The sequence below is a fragment of the Watersipora subatra genome, chromosome 10, assembly GCF_963576615.1.
Source record: "Watersipora subatra chromosome 10, tzWatSuba1.1, whole genome shotgun sequence".
Classification (NCBI taxonomy): Eukaryota; Metazoa; Bryozoa; class Gymnolaemata; order Cheilostomatida; family Watersiporidae; genus Watersipora; species Watersipora subatra.
In genome coordinates, this window is record NC_088717.1 from 27,020,368 (window position 1) to 27,040,909 (window position 20,542).

General features: G+C 35.8%; 1 protein-coding gene across 1 annotated transcript in view; it reads left to right on the forward strand.

Annotated features, from left to right (window-relative positions):
- Nucleotides 1-20,542, forward strand: part of LOC137405696 (NEDD4 family-interacting protein 1-like) — a 39,016-nt gene that overhangs the window by 2,292 nt on the left and 16,182 nt on the right. The window contains exons 2-6 of the mRNA XM_068092051.1: nucleotides 2,221-2,281; nucleotides 3,178-3,368; nucleotides 5,450-5,570; nucleotides 9,097-9,224; nucleotides 14,281-14,425. Of these exons, the coding sequence (XP_067948152.1) occupies nucleotides 2,221-2,281; nucleotides 3,178-3,368; nucleotides 5,450-5,570; nucleotides 9,097-9,224; nucleotides 14,281-14,425 (646 nt within the window). The remainder of the gene's footprint in view (nucleotides 1-2,220; nucleotides 2,282-3,177; nucleotides 3,369-5,449; nucleotides 5,571-9,096; nucleotides 9,225-14,280; nucleotides 14,426-20,542) is intronic.

The following is a 20,542-nucleotide window of genomic DNA, read 5'->3' on the forward strand; positions in this document are numbered from 1 at the left end:
AACAATAAATTTGTTTACTGTTTCTGTTCGTATTGAAATTCGTTTTTCAACCCCAAGTCTTTACAGTTTTGTCGTTCAAACGAATGCATAACCATAGAAATGATTAGTAACTGTATCAGGCTAATATTAGTTCCTTGTTTAACGTGGTCTTGATACTTAATGTATGTGAAAAAGTTTTTGCATTTACGATTGAATCTGTGCTATTACGAATTTTGAGGCTACTTTGATTTTGGTTTATCTTTATTTGCGTAAGAAATGTATATTTTAAAGTTCATCGCGTAAAAGTTTAGCGCTGCTAAAAATTGTTTGGACGCTGATATCAACTAGCTCAGCTGTTCAGAAGAGGAGTGGAAGTCAAAAAACACTGGAAGGTATGGAAGAGTCAGCAACTGGCCAAGCAAACGATGCTAATTTTTTTAATGTTAATTTTTGTTTTTGAATGCATCATAAATATGGTTTGTTTATGTCGCTTTTTCTTGAATATATATTTGTAGTATTTAAAAGATTATTATTATATAACTTAGAAATTCGCAGATTTATAGTACATTGTTTAATAGCATTATCGCGGTAATTTGAACTCAGCTTACAATGGATTGATGCTTGTAACCCCTCTTCTGTTGCTCATACAAAGTCAGTTTTTGCTGCAAACTTTAGCAAACATGTCAATGAGTGCAATGAGCTTTTATGCAATCTTGTTAAATATAGTTATAAAATGAAACTATGTTTTCAAACTTAGAATGAACTAAAAAACCTGAAATCTCCAACAAATTGCAACACAGCTTATAAGATCATCGTAGGTTAATTGCAAGCAATAGATAGATATCAGCAGGTAAGGACATGTATCAGCTTCTCTGTGGGGATCTATGACAAGTTGGAGGTAAATTGGCAAAATTCTTGCTTCCAAAAGGGTTAGTGTTCCGCCCCAATGGAAAGTGCAAAATATAGGTGATATTTGATTTGTCCGTGTAAGGGTTAGATTTATCTTTTCAATATTCTGACGAGGTGTTTGAAAAATACAACACCACCATTGATTTCAACATTACTTCTAATAAAGTGCCATTCTAAGGGAAGGGTTGAAAAATAGAGCACCATGGCCTTAAAATAAAGATTTTATGGTACTTTTGTAAAGGTACATTCTATTCAGATTAATTAGTTACAGAGCTCTAAAAAATTGTAGAAATTTCAACAAACTACATCTGATATTAAAACAATTACGATATATATAAAAACGAACAGTCAAACCTAAATTATATAAAAAACTAAATTAATAAAGTGCTACTTGGCAAAAAAAGGTTGTTATTGTTATATTCACTTGAAGAGATGTGAACAAAAGTATAGGCTCGACAATGCTTATGTTCTATGGTAGCATGAGCGATAAAATTGAGCAGTATCTCTCATTCTCACTTTGGATATAGTGTTAGTCTTTTTAAGTATCGAGTTTCTTCGGTGAAAAATGTGTTCTCATTGAGGTTACGATCAGTTGTGTAATCTATTATACAATTATATTTACATCAATTATAAAAGATGATTAGGAAAGAGGCGGTAGTATATTACGATAAAGCTCCTTCGTTTAGGTTAATGTTTCATCATGATGGCGTTTGAACTGAGTACATAATAGAATATTAGGACAATTCTTTGAGTAAGACTATCAAATGTGATAGTTTTCTAAAGTGAGGAAGTGTAATTAAGAGGTTGGAGCAATGTGGACAATATAAACATCTGAGGTTGAACTCCTAATTTATCTAGTGCAAATGGTGAGGTTTGGCCCTGTTTTTTATGACTATATTTAACAATGTTGCATAAAAGCTCATTGTACTCATTGATATGTTTGCTACAGTTTGCAACCAAAACTGTCTTTTTATGTGCAATAGAAAAGGAGTTATGAGTTAGCTGATCAGAATGAAAGAATGTCAAAGTGGCGATCAAATAGAGAAGGTGTCCAAATGAAGGGGGCATTCAATTTGAGGTTTTTTATATGATATATTTTGACGTGTGAATCTTTGTTTGATGTATATATTTATTGTTCATAACATAACTCATTTTATCATCCAAACCCAGTCAACGGCTGACTATTATCGTTGAGAACTTGCCTACAGCTTTAGGAATCGTAAGTAAAGTTCTTGGTTAAAAAGATAGTCTAATTTTTGGTTAGTGTCAACCCATCTGGTTTTCACCATTATTAGTTAGCAATCATAAAGTTTTTTTAACCCGCTTTCGCAGATGGTTCCAGATAGTACAGAAACATCAGAAAGTACCTCTGTTGAAGTTGTTCCGCCACCAGGTTCGTATTAATCTTCTGGAGTTGCTCATCTTTTGCTCTTTGTGAGATTCCATCATTCCTTGTTTGTGGAATTCTGTCATTTCTTACTAATATGATCGGATTGCAGTTAGGAAAAGTACATTGTAATTTCACTGTCATAGGACCTTACAGACACAAAATCTATGAGTCGCACTGTGTTATTTATTGCGTTCAGCAAACCTTTTTGTAATAGATGATAGTTTTTCATTGATTTTTTGCAATATCCATCAGTAGGCTCAGTATTCCTTCAAAGGCTGGTTTTCTTTGTTGGAGAGGACCCATTTGTAATAAAATTTCTTAAAATCTAATTTTTGTATTCAATTTTATGTAGATACATGGACCTTAGCATGGCAAGTGAATTTCATGTGATCACTAACCCGATCCAGTTTTTTATTGGTCATAGATACGTAATGATACGTAATGGCATCAACTAGTGTTTGTCAAGGTTATTTATGTTTAGCAATTCAGGTTTGGAATTTGAGTTTAAGTTTAAATCAAATGAGACTTAGGACAACAAGATAATATGAATTGCTATGGTAGCCATAACAACTATTAGTCTTACGTAGAAGCAGGATGTCACTACTACAGCAGAAATCTTCAAATATTGCTAATTCAATTGCTCAAAGGATATTGTGGAGGACCCATTTGTCAGAACGTGAAAACACGACAATTTATATTAATGCACAACATTGTACGACCTTGATGCCATGTTATTAGCGACCTTGATTCCATGTTATTAGCGACCTTGATGCCATGTTATTAGCGACCTTGGTTCCATGTTATTAGCGACCTTGATGCCATGTTATTAGCGACCTTGATGCCATGTTATTAGCGACCTCGATGCCATGTTATTAGCGACCTTGATGCCGTGTTATTAGCGTATGAAGATGAGGTCAGCCGGGCAGCAACTGTCCCTCCAGCGTATGATGTTGCCAGCAAGTTGCCGACATACGATGAGGCTGAGAAATGCAAGGCAGCTGAGGCTGGTCTCCCAGTACAAGAGGAATGTTCAGACCGTGCAGCAAGACAGGCCCGAAGAACTAGAGCTCATGGCTTTAGCTTTCTGTTTGTAAGTGTCATGGAAGTAGGTCTGTGGTACGCTTAATACTCTTGCTATTTAGGTGTAAATGACTCGCTAAATATGTGTAAGTGATTTGCTAAAGATGTGAAAGTGACACGCATATTAGTAAGTGACTCATTACATATTTGTAAGTAAAAAATTGTGTTACTCATGGAATGACAGCTCAAAAAGCTCTCTTTCATGGTGACCCATAGGTTAACGTACACTCCTTAATTTAGAGGAAGCTATTCTGGTAAACTAGGGGCTGTAGGTCCTAAGAAGTATCTCATATCCGCTTCATATCAAATAGTACCAAGTACTTGAAAAATGCTCTCACACTGTTGGGTACTGATAATTGTTAGACATTTTTATTTGTATTAAAAGTACACACTCCAGCTCTAGTTTGGTGTGACGTGATCATTTTTGTATACAGTTATTATCACGGGCACAGATGAACTTTCAGTGTTTTACAAAGTCATTGACTCCACAAAGGAATGTAAAAGAACGGGATTCTTTTTTTGTATAAAATAGCAAAAACATATCTTGCTAAATTTAAAATATCAAACTCCAATCACTTTCTGAAAGTTCTTTGTAATCCTTTGTAAAAGGTGCAGGTTATGAGTTTTCCAACATTAGTCAACCAACATTACTCTCATTTGGAAAAAAATTGAATCTGGATATTTTTCGGATTATGGTGCATGGGAATATATGGACATCTGTATAGACATACAGCTTAAGTTCTATTTAACTTTTCATTGGGTCTTTGTTTTATATTGAGTATGTATTGCATATTATAGGCAAAATATAAGCCTTAAAAAATTTAAAGGACCATCTCGGTTCCCATAGAATGATCACTAAAGTGATTCATCAAGCAATGGAGTTTTACCATTGATAGTCTTGTTAAGATCTCAAATTGTGTGATGCGTTAGGTTGGTCACCCATAAAGCACCCTATTTCACTGAGCATTGGAACAAGCTGAGAGCAGTGACATCAGAAGGTTGTGTAGTGGAGTTTTCTATTTACAGTCATATCTTAACATTGAGCTTGCGTTGCCCCGAGGACCGAGCTCGTATGTCAATTCTCTTGTATCTTAAATCAGTTGTCACTATGCAAAAAAAACTACAGACAAATTCATCTGTAAAACCAATAAAAAAGGATATTGGGATGGAAAAACCTGTTTTTAATGGCTCTAATTCACCACCTATGCTCCAATTTAGCTCCAATATAACTCCAATTTAGCTCCATCCAATATAGCTCCAATATAGCTCCAATAGCTCTTACGCCACCAATATCAATAGTTTCATATGAATATTACTAGTTTAGTATAAATATTCAAACTTGCCCATTACCTTTTTAAAAAGTTTCAATCCAAGTATAGCACTGACTGATCTTGCTTTTGGTAAATGCGATTGTAAATTTGATGGTAAAGGCTATTGCTGACATGATTTTCAAGAAATGTTTGTTACTACAGCAATTTTGGAGTGAGCAACTCTTGTTTGTTGGTGCACAGATTTAAAACTTCATAAGCATGCCTTATTTCTTTGTCGGAGAAGAAGCTTAGCATCTTACCCTCTAATAAAGTATGTTTTATCACAATTGCTCAGCGCAGTAAATTAATAAATGTATATTTAATTTGCATCTGAAGATGAACTATTTTAGACTTGTAATCATTAATGTGAGTGCAAGGGTCTGTAACCATTTACGGTTATATCATTGAGAATACCAACATATTAGTGTATAATATGAGTTAGTAACGCTCATTTGCACGGGTGATTACCAGCTGTTACTGGCGAAAAAGAGAAAATTGCTATTCACACTGGAACGTGATTCGCTCTTTTGCAACATATGTATGCAATGTGTGTATCTCGGGCATAGTCAATAGAATTTATTGTGGGACAGCCAATGGTAATGGTAAAGAAGTTTTCAGCGCATCCAAATGCATTGGAAACTGTTCTGTTTCTTTCACGAATAGAGGCGTGTGCAAGGATTATAGTGAATAAGTCAATGGCTACAAAGCTTAGCTCAGTTCCTTGATGTTGTAATCTCTAATCAAATTTGAAACGTCGCTTTTACTTTTGTCGGTTGTGTAGGGTGGCCCAGCCATGCTAATCCCTGAGAGAGAGGAGTCGGCCCCACCGAGTAACATGAGCCATGCCCAGCTGCAACGACAGGTTCTTGGTACCGAACTCGAGTTTCTGTGCTGTTTCTTCGGTAGGTTTCACTCCAAGTCAATTATACTCCCAATTTTTACAGACTTGTTAGCTATCTTGCTTCGATGGTCGCAATATAACCGCTCTACGGTTTTTAATGAAATGGTGTATAGACCAGCATCTGCCATTTCCCATTATTGGTTGTTTTGTTTTGGCTAAAATATCTTCATCAGACCAGTCTTTACTATAATAAGAGCCGTGTCGTTAAAAGCTTTGGGGAAGGAGATCGCCCGGAAATACCTTTTTGCAGCCAGGCACACTTCCAACTGCATCATTCGACCACGTTGCCGAATTGATGAATAATTATACATATACTTATTACACCTGATGATGTTTCATGACACACTGGACTGTCGGTGTATTAGTCTTCAATAAAATAGTCTTAATAAAATCAGACGTACAGATGGCAAAGGCTTCAGTTTTTACTGTCGCTATATGGAGAACTAAAAGGAGGTTGGTGCCTGAATCTCGCGCCTCTGAATGTGTCCTATGAGGAAAAAACTATATCGCTGTCGGAAAAACAAGATACATTGAAACTCGGATAACTCGCCCTCGGATAGCTCGAACACATGGTTAACTCGAACGGATTTGTTTGGTCCGTTCCCACGCAATGGCAAATTGCTTTAGATAACTCGACCTTAACTTCGTTAATTCAAACAGTTTTTTGCCTAACGGCTACCGAGACAGTTGTTATCGCTTTAGAATATCACTTTATTTCAAGCCATAGAGATAAACAACAACTTTTAGTAGTTCTTAGGCATCATTATTACCAGTATCGGCAAAATATTTTCGTTAACGACTTTTCTAAAGGATTGCAAAAAATTGAATTTTACCAAACATCTGCTTGGGGATAGCCCTCTGCAAGCAAGGAGAAGTGAGGTAACCTTCAGATAAACTAAAAGAAAAATTGGCAAAACTGGTTTTTGTTAAAACGCTCAAAAAAATATGTTTTTTTTTTCTGAGAGTTTCAACCGCGATCAGGTTTTGCTTATTTTAATCTGAAAACGTCCTGGCAGTCACATCACCTAAAACAAACAAACGAATCTCAAGTAATAAAAGGAAAATATTTATACTTTCTGATAAAAATTGTTAAAACATTACATGAGAGCTCCCTTAACTTGCAACAAGCAATCAATCCTTTTGATTTATATATAATTTGTATATGTACTGATAAATACAATAATACATGCACTTGTGACAGTGTTCTCATAACTTGAATGCTCTGATAACTCGAGCACTTTCTCTCGGTCCCGCGAAGGTCGAGTTAGCCCAGTTTCACTGTACCTGTAATCAAATTAGAATAGGACAAGGGGGCTACATTATTGTGATAGAAAACAACAGTGTTAGCTTGCAAGATTTAATTGCTATGATAGGAATAGCTCTGTGCCATTACATAGCTCATTTGAGTTTTCATAGAGAGCTGCGACCAGGTATCTGCGATGGTAAGCCCCGAGCTGTTCTTGTAACCGGACTTTTACTGTTCTTCCATTGAGCCAAAAGCCATATCACCAGACATATTTTACTTACATCAAATGTTTACATATACATTCATCTTTGGTTGCCTACCACAAAAATTTAATGTGACAAACCATTTTGATGAAACGTCGCTCTGTAATCATGTCTTTTTTTAAAATAAAACTCAAAGTATGTGCATGCTCAGTTGATCAGATGTTTGATGATTGGATGATTAAATGCTGCTATTATGGTTCGATCTGCGAGTGTTTTTCGGGGTAAAATTTGCTAGGAACGCTTTCAAGAAAATTGATGTTCACAGTAAGAACTCTTCTTTAAAGCAATTTCTCAAATGGCTTTTACCGATGTGCTTCACCAAATGTGGTAAGTAGATAGGTGTATCTGGAACTGACTTTAGGCTGTTCGTTTTCAAGCCATCACTCAGAAAAAATAGTAAAGGTGTCGCGGCCTGTAGGCTGTAAAGTATCTTTAGGAAAGTCTCTAGCTGTCAATAGACAACAATGCATTATGGTTTCATCGTACTAACAATTCCTCAAGGAGGCAATTACAGCTCAGGTATAGCCAGAGTGCAACCGTTACCTCACTAGGTGGCTGATATTATAATAGGTAGATTATTCATAGGCTTCTAAATCTAACAAAATATATATAATGAAATAATGACGTCTGTGGGCATGTTCATTTTCATTTATGGATATGCACATTTATATTTGTGCAGCAGAGCTATGTGGTTTTTGGGGTTTATTGCTTAAGTATGTGTTCGTTATAGTCAGCTCGCAGTTCAAATTCAGGTTATGCAGGCGTCTTGTTTCACACCCGTGCAGTCATCAGATGTGTTTGGCACCTGCCTTCGCTAACAGTAGCCAACATAGTACTATTTGTTTTGCAAACTTTGGCATAGCTTGCACGCAGTAATTTGATTGGGTGAGTTCACCGCACTTGTATTTCGGCGAATTACTGGAAACTATACACCTACTATAATTGTGCTATCATTTTTCATGTATACTATAAATAGAAAAGGTTCATTCAAACCTGACCTTGATCACATAAGCATTATCACTAGGAAACATCCACTTGTTTAGGTTAGCATTCACGGCAACACCAGGGAATAGCTAGTTAGTGGAATGCTGTTTTTCGTGGTCTATCACTGCTAATACCAAAGTTCAAGGTCAATACATGTACTCCCAGCTTGAAAAGTAAAGAATAAGCACCTCTGTAAGGATTTGTGAAAGTATTGCATGCTTGGGCATAGAATATAGCGAATATGTTTGGTTCGTGGTGTTAGATATATTGGTCAATATATATAATATATAACAATAGGTCCTACTGATGCATGTACATGTTCTGTGTATATATATACAGGCAATTGTAAATAAAGTTACCTCCCTAACTAAAATGTGTGAGCTTATGAATGTTTTTCTTTTCCAATGTACATGTGCTATTCTCTAGGCTTTCACATCAGTTGCGATTCATAACTCTCTCATTCATAATAGTTTGAGACCTCTCTTGCTCGCGCACTAAAATGTCTAAGTCTATGTAAAATAGAAATAGCCTAAGGTGCTCACTACCTCAGGTATCTGCCTCAGGTATCTACCGTTCGTAGTCTTTATGATATCTGCTACTTTGTTCTCTAATTTTTAACGTCAACCTTTATTGCTGGAGCTCAACTGTAGCCTGAACATTGTTTTAATATTTAAACAAAGAAATGGAATTGGCTAGGTTGAATGTTTGTACCCATGTCTTCATATATCGTCTCATACGAACCTATCATTGACTGAGAATCTTTCTAGGAAAATTTTGAACATAGGCATTTCATCAAGTAAAAGAAATTTTTTCCGACATCAGGCTGTTTGTTTTATACTTTCATGCTGGAAAATGCTGTATTTAAAATCAGTTTATATTATATTTAATATCAGTATATAATATATTTGATTTCAAACAATGTTCTAAGACCATTCAAATTTGGGATCTGTTGGACCTTTAACTGGCACCAACTCGCTGAAGACAATATGTCAAGAGCTAGTAAGAGAATTGGAAGAAAGATGGTACTTTTGTAGTGGCTTTGCTCTTCAATTGGATTGGACTGTTCGCTGCCCTTTGCTGTCTTACGGCAACCATTGCTGGCCGTGCTGGAGCTATCGCTGGATTCGGACTGTCTGTCATCAAGTGGGCGTTCCTTGTCATGGTATACCATCACATTTCCTTAACCTCTTCACCTTTTACATATTTCAGAAGTTCCTTCAACTATTAAAATTGCGATCCCATGCGATCTAACCAGTTGGGCGATGGATTGCGTCGTGCGTACTCAAATTAGAGATCAAAGATGAACGTACACCAAATGTTTGTAGATTTTATCAGGAAGTATCGGTATTTTTCTATCATTTCCGATTGTTTTTGATTTTTGAGATGATCTGATTGTCAGAATGTTTTAAGATTAAATCGATAAAACTTGATCGCGATTAAAATTCTCGGATCAATCAAAAGTGCAATTATGACGTCTATAATTGTGAAGAGACTGACAGAATAACGCTGCAACTTGAACGCAATAGCCGACATCAACTATAGCCGACATCAACTATAGCCGACATCAACTATAGCCGACATCAACTATAGCCGACATCAACTATAGCCGACATCAACTATAGCAGTGACTAGCAACTAGCCACATCATTTCGCACATATCGCACATATATATATTTTTCTTCTTGGCGTTTTAATCGCGATCAAGTTTTATCGATTTTAATCTTGAAACATTCTGGCAGTAAGATCACTCAAACATCAAAAACAATCGCAAATGATAGAAAAATACCGAAACTTTTTGATAAAATCAACTAAAATTGTGTGTAAGTTCATTTTTAAGCTCGTTAAAAATCTGATCAAACTTCACTCTATAAACCGCTTTAAAGATGTGATTGCATCAAATTTTAGTTGATTTTAACAGAAAGTACAGATTTTTTTCTATTTCTATCAGTTAATATGTTGTTTATTGTTTTAGGCGATCTCATTGTCATGATATTTGACGACTAAAGTCGACAAAATTTGATCGTGCTAAAAACCCTCAGAAAAAAAGACGTGCCCCGACTTGCCTGAAATGATGTATATAGTGAAACAATCTGTCTCTATTTCTCGTATTCACATCGGCTATTGCGATAAAAGTCTAGTCCTACGCGGCTCTATTGGCTTATATTTTATTTTGTATTTGCTCATGATTGCTAGGATAGAATTTTAAATCTAGCTACAGATACATTATTATGAATGTCTCAAATTATAAGTTTGTCATATTAGTTTCCTCTAAATGCCGTGTAAACGTCTGGGTACTGACTACGATTTTGCCAGTCTGCGGTAATTTGGTCGTCGAGTTAACGTATTTCATCACGGCCTTTGTATTAGCGAAGTTCTCAGTTGCTACCCTCACCGGAAAATAGTTACTAAATAAAATAAGCAAGTCGCATCTTTGAAAAGAAGATGTTCAAATATATGGCGAAACCAACTGCATCCCTAAAAAAGTCATGTATAGTCAACGTTATCTAGTCATTATTAGTATCAATTTGTAGACAAAAATTTACTGTCACTTTTTATTAGTTGATTCAAGTACAAAACAAATGGTTTTTATAGGTTGACCGAAATAGTGAATGCAAAACAACGTCAATTTCTTTGAAATCAATTAATCCACCAATTCTGGCAAAGGGTTAATAAAGCCATTCTTGCATCTGGTTGACGGACTCACATGTTTTCACTTATTAGCATGGTCATTATTATTTGGTGTTCGAATTGAGTCGAGCTATGCAAAAGTAACTGTCAATACAGCTCTGATTACACTTCATAAATCCATCTATCAGACATGATTTCAGCACAGGTGGCAACAAGGCTATGATGTATTCAATATGCTCTGCAAACCATCTTTTGTATTATCTTCAACAATTTTATTTTATAATTTTTACAAACCAAAAATTTTTTATTTTGGCATAAAGTTTTTATTAACCTTTTGGCAGGGGAAACGACCAGAATGTCGTTTACCGGTTGCGTGGGGAAACGACATTTATGTCTATTTCGGTAGACGTTTATAAAGCTGTCGCCTAGTAACGTTAAACAAAGGATATGAACACTAGTAAGTTTTAAATATCATCAACAAGATATCAGTCGATGATTTACAATATGAAACGATTATCTGAGAGGCGTTGCTTTGTGCTAAAAGCTAAACAAATCGCGATTCCTTGGAAAAGATTAAAAGTTGGAAAAACCCGTCAACATCGGCTCGACTTTCAAAACGGTAAAATAAAAGATTATTTTATCCTGCGATCGTTAGTGATTTTTTGTCTGATCAGAATAAAATTAATTCAAATGATAGAAGTGATGTAAACTTTTTGGACTTTTAATATACTTGGAATATGCAGAGAAAACGATCGTTATGGTGGCTCGCACGGCTACGTTATAGCATTTGACTCTACCGAAAAAACATGCTTCCAAGCATTTCATACAGGGACATTTGCTCATGGTTGTAATTTTTTTTTAGTAGTAGATATGTGAATGAATGTATATGTACAAAAAATTTTGTTCATAAAAATAACTTTAAGATTTGAGCTATGCATGTTCATAAAATATCGATTTTATTGAATTATCGAAAATAAATTACATGAGTTTCGGTTGTTTTTGGGGAGGCTTATACCTGGTCAAAGGGTTAATAACATCCATCCAAGTTGTTGCCACCACATAGTTTCAGCTCACATAATAGGACAAATTAATCTACTGCAGCAAACTCAACCAAAACATATCATGGTTTGTGCAGCACACATTCATGTTTCTCTTCCCCATTTATGGCAGTTTCCAGACTGACACAGTTGCTCCTGTTTTCATTCTGTAGTCAGTAAAACAAATGTCATAAATACATGTCATTCATAAATACATGTCATTCTAACGTGTATCTATTGGAAGCTTTCGATTTGAGGGTTAGATAGATTGAGAGTGTAAAATTACAAAATGAACAATTTTTTAACAAAAGCATAAGTACGCCAAGCCAACAATTTGAAGCTTTGTTTCTAGGAGTTAAAGATGAGCATTGATCAATCCATTTTCCTCACTTTCTACAAGTGAGAAGTGGATTCTAATCACTAATCTAATTTACTAGCTAAATTGTCAAAGAAAACTTGAAGCTAATATTATAGCTAGGTGAAACGATAAAAAAGTTATGAAACAATGATTGGTGATAGCAAAATCTTATAGTTTTATTAATTAGTAAATGTATTCATGAGTACTCAAGTTATTACCTTTAGTATATTTAACACTTGCTCATCGATCTAAGCCATTATATTGCTAGATGCTATCGATTAATTAAAAAGCCGTTAATTTAACAATCAACATAGTTTATTTTGTACCAAGAACTCATTGCAACTGCATCACGCACACATGCACAGGAAGTTACATTATAGCCTCAAACAGGGAAATATAATTTAAATGTAAACACAACAGTATACATATATAGGAGACTCAAAGTTCAAAATAAATTTACTTCCGCCCTCCTATCCTCCTCTGCAGCATAACGCTGCTTATGCCTGTCAACTCTAGCCAGAAGCTGTCTGCCCCAATCTTTAATCGCCTGATGCTCAGAAAACTGAGTCGCCTTCGCTCAAACTAGCAGCATCACTGCAATTCTGTTGTTCATCAATAAAATATTTCGATGCAGTAATTCGAGAAATTGACGATGTCGATTAATTCAGTAAATGCGGATGTCGATGTGCGATCTATTAATTGAGTAACATTCCTAGCGATGAGCATCTTCGAGTTCACAGACAATGCATTTTGTGAGCAATAACATTTATTACGACCTACTGTATATATAAAAAATTTGTGCTGATGATTGGCTAAAGAGGTGATGTTATATTTATCGCTCGTAGACTCTTCACATGTATCACTATACACGTCACGAATAAAGCACCCGCTCGAATTTGAGCGTTTCAAAATATGATCTCATTCAAACACTGATATTTCTGGACAGAGTTAGTCTACAAAGACAAAAATGACATCACTTTGTAGCTGATGTTTTAGCCTTGTATTGGTCTTAATTTTATTTGATCGACTTTTGATGCAATCACATCTTTAAAACGGTTAGTCTAAGCGTATGTTGGAAATTACTTTTTGTACGTTGACGTTGTGTGTTGAATATTTTTCCTGGTATGTAGTATCTTGGGAATTACTACTTAAACGTCGTATATTGGGAATTATTTCAGTGACGCAGCAAATATTTGCTAACACTTGTTGGTGTATGTCGATTTCTAAGTTCAAACAAATTCGTAAAACATGGTTATACTGAAAACTCGGCAAAAGTAATAATGACCCACTATTTGGGAGTATTTCCTCTTGCAGGTTTACTAGGATTATTATATGCTGTTTTCAGTTCAGTATTAATGCCTTTTAGTTAACACATTAGTGTAGGATGGAGTTGTCTACTTTTTTCTAAAGAGTGGGCGACTCTTTACTAGATATACCTTGATCAACGTTCCAGTCTTTAATCTGGAACATCTTGAGGATACTTGCTTTCCTGTTTTCATCATAGTTATGTATTAGTTCGGTTCCGCTGTATGAAGCAGATCAGTTTCATTCGGATCAAATATTAATGAAACATTATTATTTGCACTGTCGGTCAGCAGGAACCTAGCAGATGGGCATGTTGCTCATTATTGCAGTGCTATCACGACTCAACTTTTTCACACTGAACTCAAAATAAGCTTAAAGTAGGACATATTAATGTAGTAGTGCTTATATTACTGTAATCGTGCTTGTAGTAATGTATATGTTATTGCAGTAATGCATGTCTTACTGTAGTAGTGTGTATATTAATGCAGTAATGCATATTCTAATGTAGTAGTGCATATATTAATGTAGTAATACATATATTAATGCAGTAATGCATGTCCTAATGTAGTAGTGCATATATTAATGCAGTAGTGAGTATCATAATATAGTAGTGAATGTCTTAATGCATTTTTATTGATATCATAACTAAATTATCGTGTTTCAAAACTGCTGCAAGTTGCTAAAGTGTTGCAAAAAGTTAACAATTATGGTTGGTTGCTAGTCTGATAGGCACGCATTGTTTTATTGGGATTTATCTCTGTGCTAATCTGATTATTTAGCGTTAGCCTGTAACCAACAAACATTTGGAGTTATATTTTTCTGACTTTCCTATCCATGCCCTCTTGGCATGTCCTTTAGAAATGACTCACTTTGATATCATACATCTGCAGCACCAGACATACATCACCGAGACTGCTTGGGGATTTAACACAACAGACAGTCCAATCACTTTCCTCCGCGACACGACCGATGACAACGTGGTTTTGAGCAACAGCCAGTGGTTTACTGTCTCATGCTGGCTTATCGCTGGATTAGGTAAATACTCGGCCTTATCCTCTTTTCATATCATAGTCAGCTGGGGCACAGTTGGTCACCAACAGCTATAAGTGGAAAGAGATATGTTATATGGAAATAAAATATCAAGAGGTGTTAGATTGGGATACGCGTTTAGTCTTTAAGTCTTTACTTAACGACTTGATTTTGTCTGAGCTTCTTATGACAGATTGGCTATTAATCCATTAATCCATTGAGTGCTGAAATAAACTCTTCGTATTTTATCGTGATGACAACTTTTTCTGGCAAAAGCGAGTTGTGAGCGTGACCGGCTTTTTACTGAATGACGTTGAATATTGCTGTTAACAGCTTTTGTGTCTTCGTATCCTTTAACAGAATGTCATCGGTTATTTACATTCGCAAACGGCTAATAGGCCAATAGTTCACCACTTCAAAGTTTTGCAAAAGTAATTTTAAAAACAGTTTTGATGTAATAGTCTTCTTCAAAGAGACGCAATAATACTTAAGTAAATTTTATTCAGGTCAAGTAAGATGCATTGATATAACTGTGTTTCCACAAGCGATCTTTGGATTTAACTTGGTGTGAATTAACTTAAACGCATGGGCAGCTGGTTTAACATCAGCGCTGTACAATAAAAATCCCTGGGGCCAATTGTGACGATGAATAAATGCTCGACATAATCATTTCGTTTTAAATATATATATTAACTAGCCGACGTAATCACCTTCAACAAATGAACATCCCATAACATTAATAAATTTAATACATAGTAACTAATAAACATATCCTCTGTGATTGGTTGATTAACTGGGAAAAACTATGTTAACCTTGCGCTAATAGATTATTACAGCCTGTGTCGTTATTTTATAAGTCAGATAATGGTAACTAAATGCTAATCCTTGGTTACCAAAGTCTGGAGACCTTTAGTGAAAGAATGAGGTTCACCTGGGCCAAAAGCGCACTGAATGGTTTTGGATCCATTTTCATAGCCATGCGTATCTGTGTTACCCTCATCCCTAAACCCGTAAACTGCACGATTGTCAAAAGTTTACTGGCAACAAAATTCACATTACAGTTATTTGGTATCAAAAGATTCACCATGTCTTACTCTGCTGTGTTGTAGGTGCAAAATATGTGGAAATGTGATTACAAGCTCTTGAAAGCTAAAAAACGAACAGTTAATCGCAGCCATCATGAAAACGCCGTAGATTATAATCCCTTTCCAAAATTGCTCAAATGGGGCATAGCTGAACAAGATGGTTTCTGTTTACACTTTCATTCGTCGAAATATATTCACACATATACTATTCGCATTCAATAAAACCATGTCTATTGTCCTTACGCGTCTATTTCATCATCATCGTAATGCTGTCATTTTGAGCGCTGATATCTTGAAACCCACCGTAAAAATTTGTATAATTTTTTAACCTTAGCTCGAAGGAGTGCATATCATCCTTTGATAAACATGACGAGCCTGTTGGTCACCTGTGATAGTCGAAAAATGCTGCAGAAATTATTCGCGCTGTTTGGCAGGAAGTATGGGTCGCATGATCAGATTACGGCTAGACGATTAGACCAAGCCGAAACAAAACTGTAAAGTAGCGAGCATCTATATTTGATACGGGCTTTTCGGTAAAACCCCGAAGTGTTTGTCATAAACTAGTGCTACGAGACGTTTTGTATTGAGCCTTTTATTGGCTTTTCAATTCCCGGGATAACATCATGTGTCAAAACAATAACCGCAATGTTCAAGTACTGTTTGATTTGGAGTTTTAAAGAGCTTGTAATCACATTTCTACCTGTTTTGCAGCTACAACACAGCAGAGTAAGACATGGTGAATCGTTTGATACCAAATAACTGTAATGTGAATTTTGTTGCAAATCAACCTTTAAGTATGATCAAAATGTCACTTGGACAAACAGGGTCAGGTACCTAATCTATTGTGTTTTCCGAATGTATGAAAGGTCTTTTCTGAGTGATCGAGTAGCAAATGTTAAACTCACATGTTTCAAGTGTAACAAAATGCTGAATATTTCCTCCTGAAAGTGTACTAATGGATAATCTCAAACGAATAAAAATACAAATGAGTGAAAATTGATCTAAAAGTGAATCGTAAAACGTATAAATTCAGAAAAATTAAATTTTTCAAGTTTCTTAGCAAAGTTGCTGCAAATAAATAGTTCCAATTCGTTTGCACGCAGTCTTTGAACAGAATGTTTATCTTTGATCATAATTATAAACACAGTGAGTGGACGACTCCAAGTCTCTATTAAGAATATTTTAGTATTGAAATAAAAGAAATTAGCCTCCTTTTAGCTTGAATTTTAATTTACTATATGTAGACCTGTTTTTGAAATATTACAACGTATAAAACTTGTAACTTGAATAAAATGGCCCTACATTAGCATGCGACCATTTTTTGTATTGTTTAGCCTCGTTGCACTTATCCTAATGAGTATTGCTCTAAATTGGTATAAAAGTTTGTGAATAGGATTATGAAATATTTTCATACCATTTACAGTCATATCTCGACATACGAGTGCCCAACATACAAGAAAATCGAGATGCGCGGAGCATTTCGAGCAAGTTTCTTCCTTGACATACGAGTAATCTTTGTTATATGATACGGGCGGATTCTCGATGGCCACTTATGGCTAAGTATGTGAGCTTCTTTCAAGAACGGCATCACTCAGTCATTCTCCTCGAATGAGTTTGAAAAAGTTTTTAAAAGGTTGGCCACATATTAGAGCAAAAAGCACCAAACCAGAAGCAGATAATAAAAAATTAAAACGACAAAATTAAAGTAAGTTTTGCAGAAGATTAAAACTTGACTTTTAGCGTGTGTTTAGTAAGCTTAATTTCAAGTAAGTTGAATTTAAAGTGAATCTGAATTCATTCGAGTTAAGTTCAAAGTTTCAGTTACGTAACGTGGCAAAAGTTTAGTGTTGCTGTCAAGTCTCTCTCAGACCGCCATTAGCCACTACGTGTGTCTCAAAGGTAAAAACTTATGGTCGTGTACATAATAATGTTAACATTTTATTGCAAATTATCACAATCAAATAGGTATTTGTTACGTTGTTAGTGTCGATACTGAATTACAACAGTTGAAACTCGTTTTTCCACCATCATATCCTGTTTTATGTGTTTTTTCAGAGTATGCTAATGGATTAATTTGTATTTAGTTATTTTATTTAGGAATAATCTATGAGATACGAGTAAATTGACATCTGAGTTGAGTCCCATAAAGCATTAAGCTCGTATGTCAAGGTATGACTGTGTACAGGTTGCTAGGTATTTAACCGTAAATGCTTTCACATTTATTTTCTTGTTTAGTTATAAACTGACCCAAGCTCAGGCAGTCGCATCAGGCTGGTAATATTTGTGAGTTTAGGCCTTCGTATATATGAGCAAGGACAGAGGTGAATCATGAGATGCTGAAACTGACCTCATCAGCTATCTTGTAACTGTTATTTCTTGCCTCTTTACGAATCTTTCAAACTCAAAGTTGTCAGTTATTTATCACTCTCTCGTGATGTCAAGCGTCGTGACTTTGACAGAGAATTTATTTGTAAGCTACAAGAATAAAACGTCTTTTCCAGCTGTTGGCTAAGTTTTTCTTTTACTTTTTTGGAAGTAATTTGTTTTTAAATTATAAGTAAATATTATATTTGTTATTAAAGATATTAAATGTAGGTTATGCTATAATGTCGATATATAAATTATTATGTAATATTCTTTAAATAAAATAAGTATTTCTTATTTATTTATTATTATATTATTATCATTTATGATTATTATATTATTTAAAAACATATCATTTAGTATATTATTATGAAATGTAGGTCATGCTATAATATTGTGCTGATCCACTGATCTGCGTCCTAGCTTAAGGTAATCCTTAACAAACTGTTGGTCATTCATTTCTATCATTCCAACTTATAGGGTGGATTTTAAGCTGACAGCCCATTAATGATCTATGCTTCCGGCTTTCTCTGATTGCATAGCGAAAGCAGTCGTTATTAAGAATAGTATCACCTGTTGGCTCATGTCAGAGTTGGTTCATGATCCATTTGGATTAGACACGGTTTTCTTTCTCACCCTGTCTCAATGAAGCCCCATCACAAAACTTCTCAATGAATCGAGAATTGATCTTTCAACTACGCAATATTCCGCAAATATTATAATTGATGTTGCTATTGCCAGTCATGTCAGAACGGTATCAATATACCGCAAACACTTTTTTTGCGAAGTTTTGCAATATTATGTTCATAAAGGAAAGGCAAATGAAATGTCGCTATTTGTAAAGTCATTTGTCTTGTCTTTTCCTCCCATTCATTATCAACCCGACCAGCTGGCTTTACGATACGAGACACTTCAGTCTCAACCAGCTAGTCTTATGGTACGAGATGCTCCAGTCCTAACAAGTTGGTCTTACGGTACGAGACACTCCAGTTTCAATCAGCTGGTCTTACAGTAGGAGACGCACTCCAGTCCCAACCAGCTGGTTTTATGGTACGAGACACTCCAGTCCCAACCAGCTGGTCTTACAGTAGGAGACACACTCCAGTCCCAACTAGTTGGTCTTATGGTACGAGACACACTCCAGTCTCAGCCAGCTGGTCTTACAGTATGAGACACACTCCAGTCCCAACCAGCTGGTCTTATGGTACAAGACACTCCAGTTTCAGCCAGCTGGTCTTACAGTACGAGACACTCCAGTCTTAACCAGTTGGTCTTACGGTACGAGACACTCCAGTCTCAACCAGTTGGTCTTACAGTACGAGACACTCCAGTCCCAACCAGCTGGTCTTACGGTACAAGACACTCTAGTTTCAGCCAGCTGGTCTTACAGTATGAGACACTCCAGTCTTAACCAGTTTGTCTTACGGTACGAGACACTCCCGTCTCAACCAGTTGGTCTTACAGTACGAGACACTCCAGTCCCAACCAGCTGGTCTTATGGTACGAGACACTCTAGTCCCAACCAGCAGGTCTTACAGTAGGAGACACACTCCAATCCCAACCAGCTGGTCTTACGGTACGAGACACACTCCAGTCTCAATTATTCTTTTGCTGAAATTTGTTAGCGGAGGCCACATGGTGAATGAATTGTACGGAAACAAAATTTCAATGCAGGATTTGTTTTTTCGCTCTGAGATAGCATATTTGGATGACTGGGTTCTATCGTGCTAAAGCGAAATCAGAAACATTAAACCAGCTGGTGCGATCAATCATGAAACAGAATGCCATTTATTTGCTTGTTAAGCGCTCATCATTACCGCTGTGGGTCTGGTTATTTTTGGCTAGATGTCTGAAACACCGCAGTGTTTTTTTGTTCTCAATTTAATATTAAATGTCAAGACTATCACTTGGTTTGCTCTTATCTGTTAGATAATTGAAGCCACTTATCGCAAAGATACATATTTACAGTATTATTATATTGACATTGAACCCTGTCGAATCTAATCCTAGGATTGGTACCAGAAGTTCATCCCAGCTTTCATCTTTTCACTTCTGCAGCCGTTTTCCTGTATAAGCCTACTCAAACAGATTCTATTTAATAATTCTAGAAACCACAAGTTTTTTTAGATCTGAGGACTCATTTAATATATCGCTATACTTGTATTGAGGTATTAATTTTCAGCTAAAAGGTTAGATATAACTCATGGACAACATGTTCTACTCTAGAACTGTTGTTGTATTTATATCACATTTTATTCAACTCAAAGATTTATACCCTTTTTTTCTGTAAGCTGTAATTGCAGCAGCAATGACCTTTTGACCTTCGCCCCTTGACAACATAAGCCATATCCGCATGAGCCCTTAAGAATGCGATGATATCGCATTTGATGTGTCTTGAATATTTTTGACGATCTGATAAAGGGTTGAAAGTGATAAATTCTAGTCCTTCATAGACAAATATAACCAAATAAACGTTTGTGTGTACTTGTTAGCTCGTTCCAGTAATATGCGGTTAGAGAAAAACAAAATGTTGAGCTTTCATAATTTCATCTTACATGGCTGCCATTAGATATAACAGTTTAAATGCGTTCTTTGAGAGTGTCCCAAAACTTAGAAAAGTTACAGATGTTGTGCCTCCTTATCCTTATTCAGCATTGGAGCTTGGGCTAGGAAA